At 59.8% G+C, this 24,918-nt stretch overlaps 1 protein-coding gene across 3 annotated transcripts; it reads left to right on the plus strand.

Annotated features, from left to right (window-relative positions):
- The first annotated feature begins 337 nt into the window (after positions 1-337).
- Positions 338-24,345, plus strand: SH2D3C (SH2 domain containing 3C). Of its 3 annotated transcripts, XM_004593547.3 has the most exons (12): positions 338-467; positions 2,243-2,729; positions 10,744-10,783; positions 16,509-16,637; positions 17,815-18,263; positions 19,666-19,790; positions 21,011-21,552; positions 22,311-22,426; positions 23,004-23,175; positions 23,581-23,692; positions 23,772-23,978; positions 24,066-24,345. In XM_004593547.3, exons 1-12 carry the CDS (start codon positions 431-433, stop codon positions 24,239-24,241), a joined length of 2,592 nt encoding a protein of 863 aa, XP_004593604.1. In that variant the 5' UTR covers positions 338-430; the 3' UTR covers positions 24,242-24,345. The 3 variants fall into 3 exon arrangements, with proteins under 3 accessions (XP_004593604.1, XP_004593605.1, XP_004593607.1); XM_004593548.3 differs by lacking the exons at positions 338-467; positions 2,243-2,729 and adding an exon at positions 3,801-3,931; XM_004593550.3 differs by lacking the exons at positions 338-467; positions 2,243-2,729; positions 10,744-10,783 and adding an exon at positions 12,853-13,181.
- Positions 24,346-24,918: the final 573 nt, after the last annotated feature.

Genomic DNA, 24,918 nt, shown 5'->3' on the forward strand with positions numbered 1-24,918 from the left:
AACTATTTGCAAAGACTAAACTGCCCTGCACTGTCCCCTTGCCTTCCCAGCCCCTGGGCCAGACCCCCTAACAGCTGCTGGCAGGTCCCCAGGGGCCCCCAGCCCGGTCGGCTCCATGCCCAGAGTTTGTGGTTTGTTCCCCAGTCCTTGCAGGTCCCACAGGCTTGCGGTCTGCCCCCTGCCCTTGTGGCAGAGGCCCAGGAGGCCGGCCCTTGGACCGGGGGAGGGGGGCAGGACAAGGGGGAGGCCCCAGCCCCCCTCCCCTCTGGTGGAGAGGGCAGGGAGGGTGGGGCTGAGAGAGTTTCAGTGGTTTAAAAATACACAGAGGAAGCGAGCGAGAGGGTGAGAAAAAGGGGAAGGGGAGGTGGAAGGTACCTCGACTTTGACGTCCACTCGCTGGCCAGCCAGGACCTTGGCCCAACTCACCGAGATGATGGAGGGCACCAAGAAGGCCAGCAAAAAGCTCAGTGAGTACAGGGGCCTGAGCCTGCCCAGTGGCCACCGACTGCCGGGCCTTGCCCCAGCCTCTTTCTGTTTCTCTTTCTCTCCATCTCTGCCTCTCACGGACTACTCCTCTCTCTTTCTCTCTCCCTGGCTGGCTTGGCCCCCATCTCACCTCTCTGTGTCTCTGCCTCTCGCCTCTCCACTGAGCCCTTCAGCTCGCCTTGACCTCGGAGGAGGCCTGAGTAGGGGAGATCTCCACACCCCCTGTCTCGCTGCTCCCCAGGATCTCTGGCTGAAAGCTGCTAGGAGGCTGAGGTCTAGGGCTGTGGAGCGTGCTTTGGGGTCCTGTTGCTGTTCCCACCAGTGGTGAGGAAAGAGGCCAGGGCTGGGGCTGTTGATGCTGGGGGACGGGCCACACCCTCCTGGCCCAGTCCCTGCCGCTCTTGGCTAACTCCTGCTCCGCTGCTCAGGAGTTAGATCCGATAGCACCTGGGGTGGACAGGGGTGACATGACTCCTCCCACGGCCAGGGACATGGAGACCTAACACTCCATCCAGTCCTTGCCCTCGGGGCCTCCATGTCCCTCCCAGCAGCTGCTACTGTTTCTGGCAGACCAGGGGTGCTGAGGGGGGAGGTCAACCTGGGTACTCTCTTTCTGCTTCCCCCCAGCCCCCACCCGATGGCACAAATGTCCCCTGGGGCCAAAATGCCATTTCTGAGGCTAAGACTGAGTTGGGCGGCCAGTGCTGGGAAAAAGGCTCAGGGAACATCGACCCAGCAGACAGCTCAGCCACAGCCTTGTTGCAAGACCCTGGGCCAGGCCTTTCTCCTGCCAGGGCTTCAGTGGCCTCACTGGGCAACCCTGTGGGGTGGAGGCCTGAGCAGGTAGAGGTGCAGGGAAGCAAAAAATGCTAGGGTTTTTCCTTTTTGCTTTTCCGAGGAAGTCAGAGGTGGTGGCTGTGAGGAGGAATGGCACCCCCCACACCTTCTCCCTCCCCACACCCCTGCGGAAGCGAGGAGATGGTATCACCCGAGGGAGTGTGGGCTCAGCTGACAGGAAGGAGGAACCACAGGTTCTGGGACCCTCTGGCTCCTGGTGGCCACCTCCTCATCTCCCCCAACCCTGTGTGACCTCAGGCCCTTCTGCCCACAGTGTCCTCATCTGGGGAATGTGAGAACTCAGCTTGTGTCACTGAGTTCTGTTGGGAACCTGTGTAGGGGCTGGTGCTGTCCTCGTCACCCTCGTCCCCACTGTTTGCGGATGATGCTTGGTGCCAGGCAGCGTGGGTCATGGGTCACAAGTTCCTGTGGGACACCATTTCTTTCTTTCTTTTTTAAGATTTATTTATTTTTATTGGAAAGGGAGATATACAGAGAGGAGGAGAGATAGAGAGGAAGAGAGGAATCTCTCCCGTCTGATGGTTCACTCCCCAAGTGGCCACGATGGTCAGAGCTGCACTGATCCAAAGCCAGGAACCCGGAGCCTCTTCTGGGTCTCCCATGCAGGTGCAAGGTCCCAAGGCTTTGGGCCATCCTCTACTGCTTTCCCAGGCCACAAGCAGAGAGCTGGAAGGAAAGTGGGGCTGCCGGGATTAGAACCGGCGCCCAATGGGATACTGGTGCATGCAAGGTGAAGACTTTAGTTGCTAGATTACTGTGCCGGGCCTGTGGGGCACCATTTCTAAGAGAGTGACTGTGATCAGAGGGGGTGTTGGGGGCCAGCCCTGAGTAGAACTGCAGGTGCTTCTGTGTTTACTATTACTGACATTACACCCTTTTCTGCCCTGCTCCCTGCCAGAGTTCTTCAAGTTCAAGGGCCTGGGGAGTCTTTCAAACCTCCCCCGCTCCTTCACTCTAAGAAGGTCCCTGACCCCCAGCAGCCTCCGGGCCCAGCTGAAGCCAGACACGTTTGAGGCCACACAGGACGACATGGTAACAGTTCCCAAGAGCCCGCCGGCTTATGCACGCTCCAGTGACATGTACAGCCACATGGGCACCATGCCTCGGCTCAGCACCAAGAAAGCTCAGGACCGACAGGCATCCCACCAGCCTCAGGGGTCCCCAGAGGTGGGCCCTGAGCCTCACCCGGTACCCCAAGGCCTGCCCGAGCCCCCGGGCACGGGGGCAGCGGAGGAAGTGGTGGCAGCCAAGGCTCCAGGCATGGACACAGCAGCCGCCTCCAAACCAGATCCTTCTGCCCTGGATGTGGAACCTGCACCAACGCCTGAGGCCCTCACGCAGGACACAGAGGAAGAGGGAGCTCCTCCGGCTGAGCATCCAGACGGGTAGGTGCCTGCCAGGGGCTGGTGAGCTCCAGACTTGGAGAGGACCACCTCCCCTAACCCCCACTTCTGGGCTAGAGAGAAAAGTGCTGACTCTGCTTGAGGTCCCCCAGGCAGGGGAGGGAGGTTGCAACGTCTGGTATGGGCTCTCGGGGGTTAGCTGGGCACTAGGGTTGTGGCTGAACAGCATCTCACTCCATCTGCAACTTCACTAGGTTCCAGGTTGAGTTAAGTTCAGGTAGAATACAAACAGGGATGCCAGACAACCTCCCATTTACTAAGGATTTTTTTTTTTTTGTACTGGACATCCTGGAAAATTCGAACGACTGGACTATTAGCCCCACTCTCAGAAGGGCACACTGAGTCTTGGCAGGCTCATGCCAAGCTAGGATTTCAGTGCTTCCAGTGGCTTGCACCCTCACCCACCACCTTCCTTCCTCCCCCAGCCCAGCTACTTCATGGTCCTGGGGCAGTCAGTCCCAAATTGAGGAGCCCCCAGCGGCTAAGCCACACCAGTCAGGTGTGCCCGAGTCGCTCCAGGACTAACGGTCCAGGGCCTGTGTCCAGGCTAGCACCTGCCTGGAAAGTTGATATTTGAGGAATTATAATGCCTGTGAGATATGAGCGCAGTACCTGGGTTCCTGGCAAATGGTGAGGCGGCTACCCTAATGACAACAACTAAAGCTTTTCCACCACGCCCGCCTATCCTCAGCTGCGTCCCCTCTCATCCGCTCCCCAATTCGGTCTCTTTTGGCAGAGAAGGGGGTCCTGATCATCCTCGGGCACTCCGTGTACCCCGAGATCCAAGAAGGCGCTGAGAGCCTCTGAGAGTTGGCGGGAACGGGGTGCAGCGAGGCGGGGAGGAGGGGCGTAGCCGGAGGCGTGGCTTCTCCCGGGCTGCCTGGAGGGGCAGGGCGGAACCCTCGGGGGCGTGGCCCTCCAACCCCGGGCGTGACGCACAGGGAGGGGGAGGAGCTAGGTTAAGGGCGGGTCCCTCCCGCTGGCGTAGAGGATGGGGCAGGACTGGAAGGCGTGTTGTGGGCGTGGCCCACACGTTAGGCTCCGCCCTAGGAGTCCTGCTTTGAGCTCTGCCGCTGCGAGGCCTGAGAAAGGCGGGAGTCGCTGAGGTCTCCAGGCTGCGGGCGGCGACCCCCGGCAACCATGACTGCAGTGGGCCGAAGGTGCCCGGCGCTGGGGCTCCGGGGGTGAGTGACCGAGCTGGGCCCGGCGCAGGTCAGCGCGGGCAGGCGTGACCTCAACGGGTAGATCTGCATGGGGGTATGAATTTAGCATCAGCGAGTTTTCCAAGCCAGTTTTCTGGGAAGGGAAGACACGTCCGTGCTCAGGAGAAAGGTCCTATTGTCCCCATTTCACAGATGAGGTTGGTTTTTCTGGTGGGAGTTCCAATCAGGGCTCCCTCTTCCTGACTCAGGATCTCACCTGCCGGGCACCCAGTGGCCCTGGGAAAGTCCAGGGCTTCTGACAAAGGTGGTCCTGAGGTTGTCAGGTCTGGGAGCCAGCCCAAACCTGTGTGCCTGTGAGCAGAGGCCCCGTGGCCCTCCTGGCGTGCCTTAGGCATCTGGCTTGGTCAGGCTTGGTGTGACATTGTTAATGGAGAGGCTCTCCGCCCTCCATCCTCCCGAGTGGGAGGGAGGGGGTCCTGAGTCGGGTGAGGTACCAGCGGAGCAGAGGCTGTCCCTCCCAGGGCCCTGGCCCCCTGCATGCACCTACTCTCCAGGGACTGCTAACTGACCCTCCCGGGTCCACTACCTCTGTGCCTTGCAATGGGGAGACAGCCCTTGTCCCGTGTGCTGGACCTGCATATTGAAGCCATCTGGCTGGGGGAGGTGAGCCAGTGAGCAAGGTGGCAGGGGGCCCACTCCTGAGTGTTCTGAGGGGGGGGTGTCATCCCCGCGGGAGGGCAGGGTGCACCTGGGACTGGAGGAAGGAAGGGGAAGAGGTGAGGCTGCAGTAGTTTCCTGGTGTCGTCCCGGCTGAGATCATGAGGGCTGGGGAGGAAGGAGGGAGGAGGGGCCGTTAGCCTGGCCGCTGTCCCTGCCCCGTGCCACACCAGGAATCTTAGCTCCTGCAAGGAGACAGCAGGTCCAGCAAGCTGTGCACACTGTCCTCTAGTCCCTACTCCAGAGGAGGGAGCAGGAGGGAACCACACACACACTGACTCCAACCCCACCAAGACAATTGCAGGCCAGCCAGCACCGGCTGGCAACAAACGGATGACCTACTCAGCCGCCTGGGCCTGTGCTGTGGGCCCCTGTCTGGTTCTACCAGGGAGGAGGATGCGGGGGAAGAGAGTGCGGTGTGGTACCAGGCTCCAGTCTCAAGGCCACATTTCGCTTTCCGCCTTTCCTGCCATTCTTTCAGATGACTTCCTGGGGAGAAGGTGATGGGGGGAGCCCATTTCACAGATGGAATCATTGAGAGGCTGGTTTCATAGCTGACACTTCCTTCATTTGAACAGTGACAGGGGTGCAGCTCTGCCGTGCCCTGTCCCAGGCTCTGGGGAGGCCGCCATGCATGGGCCCTCTGGGACCCCAACTCCAGTGCAAGGGAGGCAGATAATTGTCAAGACAGATGAGTGAAACGAATGAGCAAGCAAAAAGAAAGGATCCATTTAAAAACCAGTGGGGGCTTTGGCCCTGGGGAAGGAGGCAGTGGCGGTTGGTGGCGAGGCAGACATAGTGGATATGGGAATGGGGCTGATGAGCAGCTGAGGGTGCTTCCTGGATGGGAGTGCTCCAAACCAGGGAGGGCGGCATGTGCAAAGGCCCTGGGGTGGGACGGGGTGGGGCATGACCGAGAAGCAGCAGAGCGGCTGGAGCCCCACAAAATCAGGAGGCCAGGGAGGTGAGGGGTGGGAGTGTGTGCCCAGCCCACAGGAGCCTGGCTTGGGCTCTGCAACACACTGCAGGGGGGAAGCGGAAGCTGCCCTTTAGCAGGCCCCCCTCAGAGGTGTGGGATGCTGCTCTGTGTCACACCAGTGCCTCATCCCACTACCCGGTCCGGGGACACGGGCTCCATTCCCCTCCCAACCCCCACTTCCCAGTGGGACAGACTGAGACGCAGAGAAGCAGCGAATGAGCATCCTCTGGGAAGCTGCTAGGGACACCCTATTTTGGCCCTGCCGCTGGTGCCAGGCACTGAGAACAGGCCAGGCCACCCCTTCTCTCCTACTCCCACCCCCAACCTTTCAGCCTGCCCCAGTTCCTTCTGGAATGTTGACTCTGGTCCAAGAATTCCCCACTCTTCCCCGGAGTCCCACGACCCTCCTGGCCCTGCGGAGTGACGTCAGCCTAGGGGGCATCTGGTAGAGATTACCCACTGGGGGAGGGGGTCGCGGTGGGCCCCGGCGGCGCGGCCTCCTCAGGCTCACAGCAGCGGTGGCGGCTGGGTCTTGTCGTGTGAAGGGGCCCAGCTGCCGCAGGCTTTCGTTTCCTGTGGAGACTTTCTCACAGTCCCTGAGACCCCCAGACGCCTTGGGCTGTGGGAACGGGGCGAGCCGGAGGATGGGCTACCCCCTCTTCTCCCCAGCTGGAGCCGCATCCCTCCCACCCCCACCCCTCAGGGGACTCTGCAAACGGGCTGCTGTGGTGGCTGTGTGCAGGGAGAGCTGGGGTTGGGGACTTGAGCCACACAGAACCTTGACTGGCTGTGTGCAAGTCAGAGCCAGTCCTTTCTCCTCTCTGATCCTCAGTTTTCTCATCTGTAAACTGGAGCTAATGGCAGCACCTGCTTCCCAGGAGTGCCCTGCAGACTGAGGGAGACACCAGGAGAGCATTCAGCCTGACCTTGGCTCATGGCTGCAGAGGGGAGACAGCCCAGGGAGGGGTCTTGCCCCTCTCACAAGCCTGGAGAAAGGGAGTTCTTCACTGGATCCATGCCACCATCTTTCTGCTTCCTGATGTCCATACTGGGCTGGTTGGAATGTGGCCATCTTCACCCTCCACCCCCCACAGCATCCTCCTTCTCTACCCAGGAGTGCCTGGGTTTCTGGGGGTGCAGAGAACTTGACATTATCTGGTTCTTGTCTGAGCAGCTGAGACACCGTATCATGCTCCAAGCTGGTTTTTCCCAGCAGTCAAACGAGGCTTCAAGTTCATGGGCATGTAGCTGGCACTCACAGGCATGCAGTTGGTGCTTTGCAAGGGCCTTCTGCTTTTGCTTCTCTTCTTGTCCCTCTTGTTCAGTGAGATTCAGGGCTCCTTGAACTCAGCAGAGTAGCCCCAGCTGAACCCTCTCCTCCCAGGGCCACAGTTCCTTAAGCCCCTGCTGGATGGCTCACTCCAGCCAGGAAGATGGACAAGGACAGAGACAAAGCAGCAGGAGTGTGTCTGGGTAGGGCAGGGACTAAAGCCAGGAGCCTTGGCAGCCCTGAATCCCACTGGCCCTGTGGCTGAGTGTCCTGGGAGGCACTGGGCTTTCCACCCAGGCTGTTTTGCCCCAGGCCTTTAAGCACTGAGGTCCAGGGCAGATACCTACTGCTTCCCTCTCAGGAGGAAGCAGAGCAAAGGAAGGACTTAGCTTCCAGTAAGGTCAGATGAGGGATTGCAGGCAAGGGGGAGGGGGGAGCCCCCACTGAGCCAGGAAGTCTTGTACCCCTGCAAGAAAGATCCAGTAAACCCACTGCATGGATGAGAAAGTTGAGGCTCAGAGCAGGAAGGCAGGGAGCCGTGTGTGGGGGAGGGGAGCAGGTGGCAGGAGTCAGAAAAATCTCCAGTCCAAGCTGTGGAACCCAGCCCAGCCCAAGAACAAACTGGGGGACACAGGGGACCAGAAAGACCTCGACAGAGGTTAAGGTCATCCCCCTCCTCCCATGAAGGAGGCCCCAGCGGGGAGAAGGGGGACTTGGCTCCTCCCACCCCTTCTCCTCCAAAGTCACCCTGCCTTCAGGCCCAGGCCAGAGACACTACAGGTGAAGTTCAGAATCAGAGAGGCACTAGGAAAATAAAAGATAATGGGCTCCAATTAATTAAGCTAATGTATGCAATAAGTTGTATCAGTTATTAGAACAAATTGGTTAATACAGGCAATTAAGGGGTTGGTTATTTAAATAATTAATGCAACTGATTAATGGGACTGATTTAGCCCAATTGTCTCTATTATATATTAATTGCTCTTAACACTTGCATCCAAAGTGAAGCATCCTCCAAGTCCATATAAGAAGCAATAAATTAATTAGTGGATGGTGGTGAGGCTTTTCAAATGGGTGTTTTGATTTCTGGATCTGATCATGACAGTGGAAAAGAGAATGTTCCAGAAATCTACAAGGCATGGAGATCTGAAGGTGGAGCACGAATGGCCCGGGCGAGAGGATGTTCTGAGCAGCAGGAAGGTCGTGTGCAAAGGACCTGAGGGTAGAGTGAGTGGCACAGATGGAAAGAAGACCAGAACACAGCGAAGAGTAGAGAGAGGGGACGGGGACAGGCTGAGGCACAGACAGCTGGGGTAGCTGTGACATTAGTCTACTTAACATAGGCCCTCTGGGTGCCTGTTGGCGTCCCAGCACCATTGCTGGCTGTGGAACCAATCCCTGCCTTGGTGGAGCTGGGATCACAGGCCAGACTGCATGCAGAGAGGGTGTGCCGGGCAGCTCAGGGCTCCAGTGGCATCTGTGGGACTCAGGGCATACCTGGGGGGAAGATGCTGTTGGCAGAAAGAGGAGCAGATTCAGGGACCCTGGGGTGGCAGCCTGTGGGGAAACCCAGGAGGAGCAGCCAAGGCTGGGGGGCAGGGACTGGGGGTGCAGGACAGTGAGGCAGAGCCCAGGAGAGCCGCGCCCTTGTTTTGATGCTGTGGTTCCTAGGGGGAGAGCGCAGGGAGGCCAGAGACCAAGAAGGGATGAGGGGCTGGGTGAGTGGGGGCAGGGTGGGATTTGGACAGAGACATCCACACGCTGCCTTCCAGATCCCAGAACACTGGAGTGTGGCTGAGAAAGGCCCTGGGGCGGAGCACCTCCCTGGCTCTGGCCACCCAGCCCAGGCCTGTCCTGCACTACCAGCACCCCCTCCACAAGGCTCTCCTTACCCCAGAGCCTGACGGGAAGTGGACAGGAAGCAGGAGGAAGTGTTGAGTTGATCCCAGTGTCCCGGCCAAGTTGTTCCCAACAGTAGGAGGATTTCCGGGCTTGAATGGCCGGAAACATTGGAATGGGTCATTTCACCCGGGAAGGGTAGGGAGGGGACAGGGAGGGGTCCTTATCCTCTACTGTACCCCAACTCCCACTGCTGCGGGACAGAGAACCCAGAAGGCTCCAGAAATTTTTGCCACACTGCAGTTTGACCAACTTGGCTGAGAGGGCAGGAAGCACTAAGAGGGTCGGAACCCTGGAGGCCAGCAGGGAAGGAGGTGAGGAGTCAGGGGGCTTTGAGACAAGTCCTCAGCCAGGAGCCCAGGCTGTGGGAGCTGAGAATCACAGCATTATTTTTATTATTATTTTAAATTGTGGTAAAAGTTTATTTGAGAGAGAGAAAGAGTGAGCCTGCTCAAGGGAGAGAGATCCTATCTGCTGGCTCACTCCCTAAATGGCTGAGATCTCAACCCAGTCCTCCTAGGTGGCGGCAGGAATGCACCTGCTTGTAGGGTCTACCAGTTAGGAACTGGAGCTAGATCTTGAACCCAAGTCCTCTGACACGGGGCACTGACTCTTTACCAATAGGCCAAATGCCCACCCTTTTTAAAGATCAATCTTATTTATTGATTTGAAAGGCAGAGAGGGAAAGACAAATCTGGATGACAGAGACAGAAAGAGAGTGATCCTCACATCCTGGTTTATTCCTCAAATGGCCACAATAGCCAGGATTGGCCTAGGCCAAAAACAGGAGCCCAGAGCTCTCTCTCTCTGGGTCTCCACTTGGGTGGTATGGACCCAAGCACTTGAGCCATCCTCTGCGGCTTTCCCAGGCACATTAGCAGGGAGCTGGATGGGAAGTGGAGCAGCCGGGACTTGAATGATACTTGAATGATATATGGGAAGTGAGTGCTAGTCCTGCTTTGCTTTGTCTTCAGCATGAACAATCCCCCGTCTTCGAACAGTTGTTTCTCTAGCATGCGACCTTCCCTCTCCATTAAAAAAAAATTATTTATTTTTATTTTTTCACTCTCCATTTTACAGAAGGGAAGATGGAGACTTTCCTAGCCTAGCAGAAGTACCAGTGAGCACTGCTTGTTCACTTTCCATGTGTCCTTTAACCATATTATTAAGCGCCTGTTGTGTGCTGGGTACGGTCCCAGGGACTGAGGTATCCCTGGGGAATGAGCTCAGTCTCCCCACCCCACCCCACCCCAGGTGCCAGAGAACTCAGTCAACAGATACAGGGTGGAGCGACCAGGCAGGGATTTGGAAAATGGAGGAAATAAAGTAAGCCTAGGAAGGACATGAAGGGATCCTTAGGGGGGTGTGGTCAAGGCAGGCTTCTCAGAGGAGGTGACTTGAATAAAGTGGGAGAAGCATGGCCTAGGCCAAGAAAACAAGTACTTAGAACTTGGGGCAGGAATAAGCTGATGTAGAGACACGTGTAGCTGGGACAGCAGCTGAAACCACAGGCGAGAGAGGATGGAGGCCTGGTGAGGGCAGGTCGGGGAAGGATGGAGCTGATGGGAGTTGGGGCAGGGCAGAGAGGGCCCGCAGCTCTGCCCTGGGGAAAAGCTGAGGCGGAAGCACCCACAGGTGGCCGTGAGGAAGCTGCTGGGCTTGGCTCGGTGATGAAGGGTTCAGTTCCAGCTGACCAGCAGTGGGGTGGGGCGTTTAGGGCTGGGGGCTAGGAGTGTGTACAACAGGCTTGGCACCTGGGTACCCATCTCCTGCAGCCTCTTTCCTGGCCACCCTGGAAGGCGCGGAGAATTGACTCCGCAGCCTGTCTGCCGTCGCCAGCCCTAGCACTGTAGCATCCTGGGCTGGACTGGGAGGGGCCCTGAGGCTCTGGTGGAGGCCCCAGGCAGGGGCTAGCAGTCAGGGAGCCCAGCAGGACTGGGCGCACTCACATTTCTTCTCTCCTTCCAGGGCTGCAGGAGAGCCTGAGGCTGCCGGGGACTATGTGAAGGTAGGAGGGGGTGAGCGGGGGTGCTCAGGGGGCTGGCACCCTTTGTGGTCTAGGGGCTGGGCGGCATGTGGCATTTTCAGTGTCAGCAGCTTCTTCCCTCATGTGCCATTACTTTGTCCTGGCCCAGGACTCAGCATTTGCCAGGACGAGGCCCCTGGGGAGAGGGGGCGTCTCCATGTAAGGACTGTAGTGCCTCAATCCCACCCACGATGTTAGCCGGGGGGGGGGGTGGTGGGTGGACATGTGGACTCAGTTTCTCAGCCCAGAAAATGGGCAAACTCACCTAGCCGCAGCTGAATTTGTGCAGGACACTGGAAATGTGGAGACCGTGGTTTTGCCAGTGAGTCAGGGATGGCGCTGGATTATACCACAAGAACCCACTAGAGGCAGAAGTCTTGGACTTCCTCCCTCTTTGCTGGTCAGAGTAAGCCCTCTTTGGGCCCATTCACAGATGGGAAAGTTGAGGCGCAGACTAGTACAGTGACTTGCCCACAGGCACACAGGACAGGGTGGAGCTGAGCTTACAGCCCAGGCTTGATGCCCACAGGATAGACAAAGCCCTCGACCCTCTACCCACAAGGGCACAAGAGTACCCACGCTGAGTGGGGCCCACACTGAATCCTGAGCATCCACAGGGCTCTCAGTTCACCCCAGACCCAGGGAGGAATCGCACAGGGGTGTGGTCTTGTGTTTTGCTGTCTGATAGAACTGAGTTTTAGACCCACAGACCTGCCCCATGACCTTGGGTGTGGCCATCACCCCCTGGAGCATCAGGGAACGGAGGGGGAAGGGTGACTGTGGTGTCTCCAAGCCAGGGTTGCCATGGGTCCAGCTGCAATCCCTGACAATTGTCCCCAGACAAAAAGTGGGGAAGGATACGCGGATAGGCAGAGCCGAACTGGAGCTGGGGCCAGCCCAAGCCGGAGCACTAGCGGCTCTGGAGGTTGCGGCCAGTCAGGGCCAGGCCAGGAACACTCATTCCAGGGGGAGAAAGATAGAGGGAGAGCCCACAGCACAGCTGGCAGGTGGGACAGGGGAGGGCCCCCACCCTGAGTTGTTGTCAACTTTATCTCTTTCCTTCTGTACATAGGGCAAAAAGTGCAGATTTTTAGAAAACTCAGGGAAGCAGCACCTGCTGCTGGCATGGACTAAACAGCAAGATGAAGTGAAAAGAAATGTTCGCACCTGCTCTAGCCTTGGAGGAAGGTGGGCCTTGGGGGTAAACTTCCAGGCCTCCCCCAGTGTCTCCTCTAGGCAGAACCAGCCACTGGAATGCTTGAGTTCTCACACGGGATGTGGATGCTTGGGTTCTCAAGTGGGAATTCTTAACAAGTCAGGTTCCATGCCCAGAACTTTCCAGGGTCTTTACAGAAAACAAACCCACTACGGAGTCTCAGAGAGGTGGTCCTGACTGGCTGGAATCACACAGCCCAGCTGGAGGATTTGGCCCCCTAGCCTGGCTGATGGCAGAATCAGCAGTGCTCTTTGTGCTGTGGAGTCTTGGATTGGGGTCAAAAAAGCGCAAATTGGGAGACAGGAAGGCTGAAAAGCAAGCATTCTCTGAGCTGTTATCCGCACCAGCCCAGCCAGTGCCTGAGACTTCTGGGAGGACAGCTCAGGTACCAACAGCATCTGCTGCCTGGGTCAGCCCGGCTCCCCGAGAAGGACTGGTGGGGTTGAGGGAGAGGCTGGTGGGAGACAGCCACTGCATCCCCCCAGTTGGTCTACCGGGGCAATCCCAGCCCCCAGTTTCTGACACCAAGTCAGAGATGAGAAATCCCAGGTTCTGGACCATCTCTTAAGGCCACAAAGGGATAAGGTCAAGGCACACGGGGGTTTGCCCCCGCCCCCCTATTTGGCTGTGATTGAACCCCAAGTCTGCCCACTCCGAATTAGAGAGGGGTGCAGTGAGTAGGAGAAGTATAAGACCCTTCTTCGCTGGTCCTGTGGTTCCTACCGCATCCCAACTGTCCCCGGTGACGCTGCCCCCTTTCATTGCCCCTACACCTTGCCAGGTCCTCCACTCTGCACTCCCCCCCCCGCCCCCCCCCCCCCCCCCGCTGCTTGGAGCCGTAGCGCTCAGGGCTAGAGCAAGGGGCTGGGAGGAGGGAGGAACAATGGCCCCCTCCCCTCCCCGGCCGGCTGGAGGGTGGGGTCTCCCCGCCCCGCCTCCCCGCTCCTCCCCCGACAAGGCGATGAGGTAATCGCGCCGCTGAGAGGCACGCGCAGCCGGTGCCCAGCCTGGTCGGTCCCCGCGCCCCTGCCCCGCCGGCCGCCGCCCCCCGCACCGTCCCGGCTCCGGCCGCCCGGCCCCACCATGACCGAGCGCTGCAGCCTGTGGAGCGCCCTGTCGGCCGCCGCCTGCTGCTTCTACCGCGGCTCCTTGGTGCAGGTGCAGGTGAGGGGGCGGCTCGGCTCCCGGCCGGGTGCACGGGTCTGGAACCCCCGGCCGCTCCACCCGGAACCCGAGACCCCGGGAGCTCCGCAGTCCAGCGGAGCCCTGCAGGCTCTCGGACCAGGCAGCGGCGGTGGGCTCAGGGAGGGGGCGGGGTCGCCCCAGTCTCACCTCGGGGCGCCCGGCTGCTCCGCGGGGGGATGAGGGGTCTTGTGGCCACTCCCGGGACTCTGGGCTGTGGGGACTGCCGATCTGGTCTCGCCTCCTCCGTACCAGGGAGCTGAGCCGGGGCGTGGAGTCCTGGTATGAAGGTTCCCAGCGCCCCTGCAGGTCCTCCAGTTCACGCTCTGGCCCCTGCAGCTGACCGGGGTAGTCTGACTCCCCATTGTACCGGGTTAGAGTCTGACGGCTGAGTGAGGGGCATGGCGCGGGGAGGGCTTTGCAGGTGCTGAGGCTGGTGTCTGAACGCCTGCCAGGTTCCTGCCTTCTGGATGGGTTTGGTCACTGCTGGGGGTGCGGGTCTCCCAGTCCAGCCGGCCGGACAGTGCCGGTGGCGGTGAGAGGGTTAAACGGAAGGGGGTGGAGGGGAGGACCTGGACCCCGCCTCTCTGCGGAGCATCATCTGGGGCTGACTCTGCTTGAAGTTAGGTACTCAGGGCAGCTAGAGAGGCTTCGCTGGGCGCCAGCTGGAGGGCAGGGGTGAAGAACCTGCCCGGGGGGTCTCCGCGCTCTTGCCTCCTAGGTCCTATGGGAGACGCCGGGCGAGTCACCCCTGCGCTCCCCCGGGCTCACACACCCGCTCCGAGCCCGCCTGAATGACGGCTCCGGCGGCAGCGGAGCACAGCATCCCGGCGCCGGCCAATCAGGCGTGCGCAGGCCGGCCGGTGAGATCATCTTCAGCCAATAGCAGCTCGCGGAGCGCAGGGATGCTGCATTTACACCCCAGCCCCCCTCCCCGCGCAAACTCTAGGGAGCTGGCGACCCCCAGGTCGAGGGTGAAGGAAGAGGGCATAGGTACCTAGGAGTCCCCACCCCTAGAGGTGTGGGAGGCCCAAGTTGGATCTCCCAAACTGATCACTGATTAGGGCTGGCAAAGCGGAGCCTAGGCTCCCAGCGCCCTTTGACAGCCTCACAGGCACAAGCTGGGAAGTGACAGGCTCAAGGTCACTCAGGGCCTGGGTCCAGGCTCCTCAGCTCACGACCCTCTCCCCTGCTGGGCCCGGTCTCCCTAGCTCCAGACTTGGAACAGGGTCCTTTTCCTGGGTGAGCTCTTTGTCTAGGACCCCAGCATACCGGTGTGTGTGTATGTGTATGTGAATCCACCTTTACCCACCACCCTCCCCTCCCTGGGGCCTGGTATGGGATGGGGAGGGGGCATAGGCTGGTATCAAAGCTGCTGAGTGGGCCGGCTGGGGTCCCCTTGTGCATGGAGGTGTCTAAGAAGGCCCCGTCTCAATCCAGTACCAGGCCTCTGGCCCCTGGTCAGCTTTACCACGGGCAGCAGGGGTACAGGATTCCCACCCCACCCCACCTTCCCCCGGGCACCTTTGTAAGACTTCCCATCTCTGGCCACAATCTCAAGGCCTATTCTCATGGTCCCACCTTCAAGCTGCTGCTGCCCACCTCTGCCTAGGACCCTAGCATACCAGTGTGCCTCCAGAAGAGACCATCGTCTCCAGGATCTTGACCTGAGGCTTCTCTTACCCCTCTCCCCCATGCCCCACCCTGCCTTGCCATGGTCTGAAAAACACTAGGCCACTCTCCACCAGCAGGTGAAACCTGCCCCAACAATTAAAAACCCTCTTGTGATTCTACTGTGGCTGCTGGGTAAAGCCTGGTTCCCTAAGGCAGCTTCGCATCCCTGCCGCACCTGCCCCTGCCCCCATAGCCAATCCCCCCTTTCCCCTGCCAGCCCTCAGCTCTTCCCGCCTCCCCAAAACACACATATAGCCTCTTCCCTGCCCACCCGCCACCACCCCCCAGTCCATCTTCTGGCCTGGGCAGGAACTGTACCTCTTGGGGGGATGTGAACGGAGTCTGCGCCCTGAGTAGGGCTAGAAGGGGTTCCCTGTACATTCAGGGGATTGTTGGGAGCCTTGGGAGCCTCTGAGGACCTGGGAGCCTTGGCCCTAGCTTAGGGTCACAGTCAGGGCCAGGACTGAGTCAATGCCAAATGAGTGGAATTGGAAGTGTTGGAGATGTCTGGAAATTTGGTATCCTGGGGTGATGTAGATCCAGGTAAACTGAGGCAGTGTGGGAGCAGAGGGACATGGAGTGGAGGTGTAATGGCAAGATCTGAGGTCTATGGGGGAGTTTGGCAAGGCCTTGGGAAGCCCTGGCCCCGCCTTCGTTTGTCCCTTCTGGAATCTGTGTGTGCAGCATCCACTTTGGGGCCTGAAGTTGATGGGGAGGAAATAAGAGCCTTGCTGTGTCTTCACAGTGAGACAACGCAGGATCTGTCCTTATACCGATTCTTCTGAGACAAGCTGAGGTTGAGGACTCCCATGGCCCAGCCAGGATTGGGCTGGGCTTTATGGTGGGGGCTCCCTTAGGACCCCTTGGATCAGTCAGCTTTCGTAACCTATTAGGAGGCCAGTGTGGGCAATCCTGGGCATCACCCCAGGGAGTGATCCTCAGTCCCCTGCTGGGCCGCAGTGTCTCATCTTGCAAGGATTGCTGGACACTGCAGGGGGATGGTGCCTTGGGGATCACCAAGGGTGAAGATAATCCCGGGCTTGGCTGCCTTCTTTCACAGTTTGTCTGCCCCTAGCCCCCAGTACTGTGTGACCTGATCTCCCTCATCCACCTGTAGAAATCCCCCCTCGCCCCACTTCATGATCAGTCTAGTGTTCCTGGTGCATAACAAATGGTTTTATGGCTGTTGCTTCCAGAAAGGCGACTCAGACTTGTGTGCCTCTCTCACTCAGCCTTAATCCCGGTTCTTCTGAGTTTGCCCTGCCCACTGTCGCTGTCCACTGCTGTGGTGCTGACTGTGGACGACTCCAGTTGCTTCTAGGCAACTGGAGGTTGCCTGTAGGTCTCCTGGCCCAGAAACCTTGGTGAGGAGAGGGCTTGGTTTGTTGAGCACCTCACTCATCCCAGTGCAGGTGGAGGTGCAGGGTCTGGAGTGCAGTGGGCACTGTCAGCGGAAACTGCCTGCCTCCCATGGGGACAGGAAATCATGGTAGGGATCTTGCCAGCACTGGCAGCTTGGTGTTCCTGGAGTCCCAGGGATGGAGGGAGACCCCCCCAAGGATGGGGTGGCTGAAGTGGGGAGAGGAGGAGGAATTGGGCTCTGAATACATGCCAACCCTTGCTGTGTGTCTCCAGTTCTCCAAGGAAAAGTACATCCTTGACTCCTCGCCGGAGAAGCTGCACAAGGAGCTGGAGGAGGAGCTCAAACTCAGCAGTACCGACCTCCGCAGCCATGCCTGGTACCACGGTCGCATCCCCCGAGAGGTGAGTGTGTGCGTGGGCTCAGGCTGGGAGGCCTTGAGCCCACAGCCTTCCACCCACCATTGAGGGGGCTGGTCCTGCCCCAACCCGGCTCCCACAGAGCCCTCAGCCTGGGTGGCCTGGAATGAGGGATGCTCACTGACCATGTGAATGCCTTCTCTCCCCTCCCTGAGCCTTAGTCTCCTCATCTGTAAAATGGGAGGTAATAGCAGTGCCCATCTCCAAGGGTCATTGTGGAGACCGAGTGACATCATGCAGGCAGGTGCTCAACACACAGGGCCTGACCCTGGGAACTTGGGCCATGTTGGCTGGTGTTGTTGCTATTATTGTTGTGGTTTTTATGAATCAGTTTCCTATATTTTGTTTGTGAGTGTCAATCCTTGGCCTGCTCATAATTATGTATTTAAAAAGCAGAGTTAGAGAGAGAGAGAAGGGGAGAGACAGAAACAAAGAGATTTTCTGTCTGCTGATTCACTCCCCAAATGGTCACAGCAGCTCACTGCCATGGGGCTGGCAGAGGCACAAGCCCTGGGGCTATCTCTGGCTGCCTGTCTAGATGCATTAGTAGGGAGCTGGATCAGAAGTGGAACAGCTGGGAGTCAGACCAGGACTCATATGAAACACGGGCATCACAGGGAGTGGCTTAGCCCACTGTGCTAAGTAAGGGCTACTCAGTTTTGACAAAGTTGAGGCTCTGGGCTGCTGGACTGTGTGCCAGGCACTGAGGACGCTGAGGTAGAAGAAGCAGTGGCATGGATCTGACTGGCAGATGATGGGTCTGACTGGCAGGTGGTCAGAGCCCAATGGGAAAAGCCCAAGTCCAGAGGAGAGGGGCCACTGTGTGTGGGAAGGTTGGAGTTTGTCAGTGGGCAGGGCAGCAATGGTGTTGCAGCTTAGGAGTGCCAAGGCCCAGAGTGGGTTGGCAGTGAGGACTGGGCATTCGCTCATGAGGTGCTGGCAGCCCCTGGGACTCTGTGACTTCCGGTCCAGGGTGCAACCATCCCCATTCCTCATCTTCTATGTCCCCATGGCTGAGGTGCTGCCTTTGAATCTGGGCTGTTGGGTCCCTGTCCCCCAAGCTACAAAACCATCTCCATTCACTGGTTTCCCCTGGATCTGGTTTGGCTCTCTCACAGCCCACCCTACTCCAGCCTTACCCTCCCCCTCCATACCCCTGCAGGTCTCAGAGACCCTGGTGCAGCGCAATGGAGACTTCCTCATCCGGGACTCGCTCACCAGCCTGGGCGACTACGTGCTCACGTGCCGCTGGCGCAACCAGGCCTTGCACTTCAAGATCAACAAGGTGGTGGTGAAGGCGGGTGAGAGCTACACCCACATCCAGTACCTATTCGAGCAGGAAAGCTTTGACCACGTGCCTGCCCTGGTGCGCTACCATGTGGGCAGCCGTAAGGCCGTGTCTGAGCAGAGCGGCGCCATCATCTACTGCCCAGTCAACCGCACCTTCCCGCTGCGCTACCTCGAGGCCAGCTACGGCCTGAGCCAGGCAGGAAGCAAGGCTGCCAGCCCCGCCAGCCCCTCTGGCCCCAAAAGCAGCCACATGAAGCGGCGCAGTGTCACCATGACTGATGTCACCGACAAAGTCACCCGTGCTGATGCCTGCCCCACCAGGTCAGCCGGCCCGTCCTGTCCATGTGCCAAATGGGAGGGCATCCTGTAAGCAGAGAGTGGGTGGGAAAGGAGGGAGCCAGCCACCTGGAGCTGGGGTGAAATGACTCCCCCCCCATCTCAGGGCCTTCATGTGTGGAAGGGGCAGGAGGAAGGTCAGGTGGTAATGGGTGGTCACTTGCATCAGTCCCAACTCCGCCACCTGCTAGCTCCTCCCTGTCTCACCTATACAGAGTCCTCTTTTGCCTTGGCCAAGAGGGTGCTCTGGCTTCCTGCCCCCTGGTGCCACCTCTCTTCACCCCGACTGGGTGGTCCCAGGTGGGTACCCGAGTGCCCCAGGAATGGAATGTCGTCAGTGACATCTTAATGACACCTGGGTTGCCTTGGGGGCTGCATGGGAACAGGTCCCAGGAACAGCCCCGGCACTGACAGCTTCTGTGCTGTGTGCTCTCTGGCCTGCTCCCCCTGCCCACACCCTGCCCTGAAGATGAGGAGGAGGCTGCTAGTTATTGTGATAAGAGGGAGTTTCCAAGACAGGTCTGTCTGTCCCTCATTTCTGTGGCTTCCCTGGCCATTTGCAAGATCTGCTGTCTTCCATCACCAGCACCTGTCAAGGAGGCATTCCTGGCTCCATCTCCCTGTGCCTGGCATGGGTGCTGCTGGCCAAGAAAATGATGGATGGATGCCCTGTGGGCAGCAGCCACTGGGTTTGTGGTTTTGGAATCAGGACCCAGCAGCTGCGTGTGCCTGAGGCATCCTGAGCAGGCTGTGAGGTGACCCCTCCCAGACTCTCCATTGTACCTGCCAGCTCCTCTCCACACTTTTCCCAAGTGGTGGAAAGATGTCCAGGGGAGGGAGTGGTTGTGTATGCTGTGAAATGCACAAGGGCTTTTGACCCAGGAGGCAGCAGGGGGCTAAGATTCACCCTGTCCTCTGTACCTTGAGTTGAGGGCACTGCTGAGGGGCTGTGTGTGCCCAGGGAATGGGTGGCATGGGGCTAGGTTCCACAGGGAATAGCTGAGACACAGCAGGCTGAGCAGGTGCCCAGCCTCACACTACAAGGCTGACCTCAGCTTTGGTTGGGGGTAGAGTAGGGTGGGAGATGCTGGGAAAGGATAGGAAAGGGAGCAGGACAAAGTGAGGGACCTGCCTGAAACCAGGAGGGCCAAGGCATAGACCAGGACTGGGGGGAGACAGGAGTGCTGGTGTGGGTAATCCCACTGTGCTCCTGCCCAGCTGGGTGAACCCCTCACAGCCCTGCCCCCTCTGGGGCTTCAGTCTTATCCCTGTTCATTGGGAGGGTGCACACAAAGATTTCCCATGTCTTTTCTGCTTCTCATGGTCGGAGTGGGGGGCGCCCAGGCTACAGCAGCGTGCCTGACCTCCTGGCTGTGTCTGTCCACAGCACGTCCCTGCCCCACCCTCGGGACTCCATCCGCAACTGCACGCTCAGCATGGACCAGATCGCAGACCTGCATTCGCCTGTGACCCCCATCTCCGAAAGTCCCGGCTCCCCTGCCTACAGCACAGGTAAGGTGGCTGGATGAGGCCTCAGGGGAAGGGGAGGGGGAGGGAATGGGCTGGGGGTGCTGCTGCTGGTGCACCAAGGGAGTGTGTGTCTGTCTCTTGGAGAGCTTAGCACTACAGGAATGTCTTTAGAGGGGGGCTGGCAGAGCTGCCTACACCCACACAGGAGCTATACCCTCCACTTACTGGTTTCCACCCTGATCTACGCAGCTCCTATGCAGGCCTGGGGAATGGTCAGGCCCCCCAGAACCACTTGAGTTCAACCCCGCCAAGTCAACTATTTGTGGGACTTCTGGAATATAATCTATCTACAGCAGGCTGACTTTTAAGTTGCTCATTTGGGTGTGGTCTGCCAATGATGTTAGCGATACCCAATGTGGCCCTAGGTGGGGAGAAGATTCTGGGTGCCAGGCACGGTGCAAGGTGCCCAGAGTGTGTTCCGGAGTCAGCAGAGCCTTGCCAGAGGCACAGTGTGCTGTGGGTGGCCAAATGCGCGGGGGCGGCCAGCTTGGGCTCCTCTAGTGCGGCTCCTGCCTCACACAGGGGGCTCTGCTGTGCCCTGTGCGGGTGGATGGGGACTCAGGTGGCTTAGGGTGTCCCCAGGTGGCCAGTTCAGACTGATTATTATTTTTTTTTAACATGCTGTGTTTCTTAGAACAGTTGAAATTTCACAGCTCAGTTACAAAGGAGGTCAAAAGGCAGTGCCCTGGGCTTCCTTGGAGGGTAGAGAGCACTTGTGGGATCAACAGCGTGAAAGGCCCCATTTCTGGGGGAAAAGAGAATGTTTCCCACACATGTATGTGGGTAGCTGTGTGTGTGACCGAGTCTGTACTGTGTGTATGGTCATGACTGTGTGCGTCTATGTCACTGTGTGTGTGCATCACTGTGTATGTAGCTGTGTGTACGGCTGTGGCTCTGTGTGTGGCCATGGCTGTGTGTGTTGTCTGTGTCTGGTTTATGCCCCACAATTCACTCTTAGGGGCTCTACCCCAGTGATCCCATCTCATCCTGGTTACCTCCCCAAAGACCCTGTCACACGAGCCACATACAGAGCACAGCCAGGGCTCTTCAGAATGTTCCCCAGGGCTGGTGGCTGGGCCAGTGTCTGCTGGCCCTGGGCTACCCCATCACCCTGTAGGGAGGATGGAGTCTGTCCCAGGGGAAGGGGAGGCAGTTTGGTGAGGAGCTGTGCTAATGAGTTTTCTCTCTGGACCCCTCTGCAGTTACCCGCATCCACACCACCCCTGCAGCCCCCTCCGCCACAGCCCTGCCTGCCTCGCCTGTCGCCCGGCGCTCCAGCGAGCCCCAGCTGTCCTCTGGAAGCACCCCAAAACACCGTGGGGACTCGGACAAGAGCTGTCATGCCAGCCCCTCCCACAGCCTCTGCAAGCCTTCGCCATCCCCATCGCCATCCCTCAGCAGCTATAGCGACCCAGACTCTGGCCACTACTGCCAGCTCCAGCCCCCTGTCCACGGCAGCAGGGAGTGGGCAGAGCTGGAGGCCTCCAGCAGGCAGGCCAGGAGCTACGGGGAGCGGCTGAAGGAACTGTCAGGACGCGGGGTGCCTGAGGGGGACTGGGGCAAGGCCTTTAGCGTGCCTGTCGTGGAAGCCATGTCCTCCTTCAGCCCAGCCACCTTCCAGTCCCTGCTGATCCCCAAGGACAACAGGCCCCTGGAGGTGGGCCTTCTGCGCAAGGTCAAGCAGCTGTTGGCCGAGGTGGATGCCCGGACGCTGGCCCGGCACGTCACCCAGGTGGACTGCCTGGTAGGTGCCCTGTGGAGCGCCCACCCCTGTGTCCTCTGGTCTTGGCACAGGAATCGGGTGTGAGAAGCCTGGATTTTGGCTTGTGACTTACTTTGCTTCTCTGATTTGGGGCTGGTGGGTCCTGCCTGTCGGGGCCTGTGAGGTGTGCTTTGAAAATGGAAAAAGCAAGGTATTCTAGCTTCCGACAAGTGCCGGTTTGGCCCTGGAACTAGGCAGCCCCGTTACTCAGAGGCATCCAGTAGGGACCCCAGATGTCTCAAACCAGGCCTGCAGTCCCAGGTCTCCTTCCCTGCGCCCCCTGGTGGGCACACGAGTAGAACCCGTTACTTAGTCCCAGACCTGGGTCCTTGTCTGGGTGTGGGGGATCCCGCGTTCTCAGCCCCTACTTTCCCGCATTATCTGGTTGCTCGTCCCAGAGCTAGGCGAGCAAGGAAGGGTGGTCGCTCCATGAAAGAACCCAGGTCTCATGTGCAGTGTGGGACTGTAGAAAAGTTTCGGGTCTTGAACCTTAACTCTAACTGACAGGCACCTCGGGCCGTTTTGTCATGCATCCCTCATTTCACAGATAGGGGGACTGAGGCCCCCTCAGCAAAGTGGGCTCAACTTGGTCCACGCTGCTGTGAAGGGGGTGGAGGAGCTGGGATACAAACCCCGCCTCCCAGCCAAGCCACCCCTCCTGGTAAAGCTCTCCTCCCGCTCCCAGATGGCTGGGGCCAGCCCTGACAGGAGATTAATCAGCCCTCTGGGCGTCCTCGCAGGTTGCTAGGATACTGGGCGTTACCAAGGAGATGCAGACCCTAATGGGAGTACGCTGGGGCTTGGAGCTGCTCACCCTTCCCCACGGCCGGCAGCTACGACTCGACTTGCTGGAAAGGTGAGGCGCACACAGGTGTTGAGGGCGCGGGGAGGACCGGGAGTCCCTGGCCCCACGCAGGCTGCGGCCAAGTCCCCCACCCCACCCCACCGACCAGTCCCAAGCGCTTCACATCCACCTGCACGCACTCCTGCTTTCCCAACACTTCAATCCTTTCTCCGTGGATTCGGCTGCTTTTGCGTCCTCCGGACCAATCGTCTCCTGCTCCCTCTGCCTCGGCCCCGCCTATCAGTCCGGGCTTCCCCGATTCTTTCCAAAAACTGCTCAGCCGGAAGGATTCCACCCATCAGTCACGAGCCCCGCCTGGCCACCTGGTCCCGCCTCAACTCATACCGGCCAATCAGAAGCCTTTTCCTTGTTCCTCCCCACCTCCCGTCACTCTGGCCGCACTCCCAGCCTCATTGGGCTCTCCCGCTGGCCCCGCCCTCTCCCGTGCCGGCCCCGCCCCTCCACCACAGGTCCCGCCCACCTCCTCGCCGGCCCGCCCCGCACTGCCGACTCCGCTAGCCCCGCCCGCCTCCCTCGCTGGCCCCGCCCACCCCTCCGGCCCCGCCCCTCTGACCCGCCCCTCTCACAGGTTCCACACCATGTCCATCATGCTGGCCGTGGACATCCTGGGCTGCACGGGCTCCGCCGAGGAGCGCGCCGCGCTGCTTCACAAGACCATCCAACTGGCGGCCGAGCTGCGGGGCACCATGGGCAACATGTTCAGCTTCGCTGCTGTCATGGGCGCCCTGGAAATGTCGCAGGTACCTAGGGGCCCACCGGGTGAGCGGGACAGCCCCCAGTGGGCTGGAGGGGCCCCGGGGTGCCTGGCTCTGGGATGGCGCTTCCAGACCCGCTGGCAGAAGGGCGAGGGGAGGACCGAGCCCTCCAGGCATCGGTCAAGGCCCAGGCCAGGTCGTTCCTTTTCTGTGGGTCCTTGTGTCCCCTCTTCCCGGAGCGCTGAGGGCTGCTTCCTGGCCCTCGGGCCGCCCCCTCTGCGCCGGACACCAGGTGCAGGACTGGCTCGGGGGACGCCAGGTGCGGGACTGGCCCTGGGGACTCAGCCGGGGAGGCGGCCCTCCCCTGTAAAAGGGGGTGACCGCCAGCTCGGCGGCCTCGGAGCGAGCACCCCGCACCCGGCGCCTCCCCTCACGCTCCATTCCCCGTAGATTTCCCGGCTGGAGCAGACGTGGGTGACCTTGCGCCAGCGGCACACGGAGGGCGCCATCCTGTACGAGAAGAAGCTCAAGCCCTTCCTCAGGAGCCTCAACGAAGGCAAAGGTACCGCCCCTACTGCCACGTGACCCCCTCTCCCGCACCACGTGCTCCCCCCAGGCCCTGACCGTGTGTCCCCCTGCAGAAGGTCCTCCGCTGAGCAACACCACGTTCCCGCACGTGCTGCCGCTCATCACGCTGCTCGAGTGCGACGCGGCGCCGGCCGAGGGCCCCGAGCCCTGGGGCAGCACGGAGCACGGCGTGGAGGTGGTGCTGGCGCACCTGGAGGCGGCGCGCACCGTGGCGCAGCACGGCGGGCTGTACCACACCAACGCCGAGGTCAAGCTGCAGGGTGAGTGGGCCTGGCCCCGCTGCTGTGGCCGTCTGGGGAGTGACCGCTGCGGCAGCCTCTCTGACCCTGACCCCTCTCGCCCTGCAGGGTTCCAGGCGCGGCCCGAGCTCCTGGAGGTGTTCAGCACCGAGTTCCAGATGCGCCTGCTCTGGGGCAGCCAGGGCGTCTGCCACAGCCAGGCTCGACGCTACCAGAAGTTCGACAAGGTGCTCACCGCCCTGTCACACAAACTGGAGCCCGCCGTGCGTGCCAGCGAGCTGTGACCGCAGGGTCCTAGCCCCTCTGCGGCTGCGGGCGGGGGCAGAGGGGCTCCGACCTGCCCCGAGGACCCCAGGGACACTGTGATCTGCCCAAGAATGTTCCGGGTCGTGCATGGACTCGGCCCCTGAGGGACAGGTCGCCTGCCGCAGCCCCGGAGGCTCAGGCCCCTGCTCCCTCGGCCCCCGGCCCCTCCCTGCTGTACAGAAGCCTTGCCTGTAAATAGTGTACAGAGCTGCGGGCATTCTTTCATAGAATAAACTTTTATGACTCTTTCTGATGTCCATTGAGGGCCCCCGAGGTGGGAGGGAGCACTTCATCCACCCAGGGCTGGAGCAGAGGCCTGCTCTGAAGTCCTGTACCTGCCCTGGATGCACCCGCAGCCCCACTGGTGGAAGCCCTGGGATGCCCCCAGGGCCACCACGTGCTTGCCCTGGGGACCACTGCAACAGCTCCGGCTGACACACAACGTGGGACCCGAGACTTTGGCAGTGGAAGAGCTCTCAGAAGTCTAGGGGGAGGAGTGGGACAGTGTAGTGGCATAGCACATAAGGCTGCCACCGCATCCCGTATGGACGTCGGTTCAAGCCCCAGCTGCTCCGTTTCTCATCCAGCTGCCTGCTTGTGGTCTGGGAACACAGCAGCATGTGATCCAAAGCCTTGGAACTCTGCACCTGCATGG

This window comes from Ochotona princeps, chromosome 14 (assembly GCF_030435755.1).
Source record: "Ochotona princeps isolate mOchPri1 chromosome 14, mOchPri1.hap1, whole genome shotgun sequence".
In the NCBI taxonomy this organism is placed as follows: Eukaryota; Metazoa; Chordata; class Mammalia; order Lagomorpha; family Ochotonidae; genus Ochotona; species Ochotona princeps.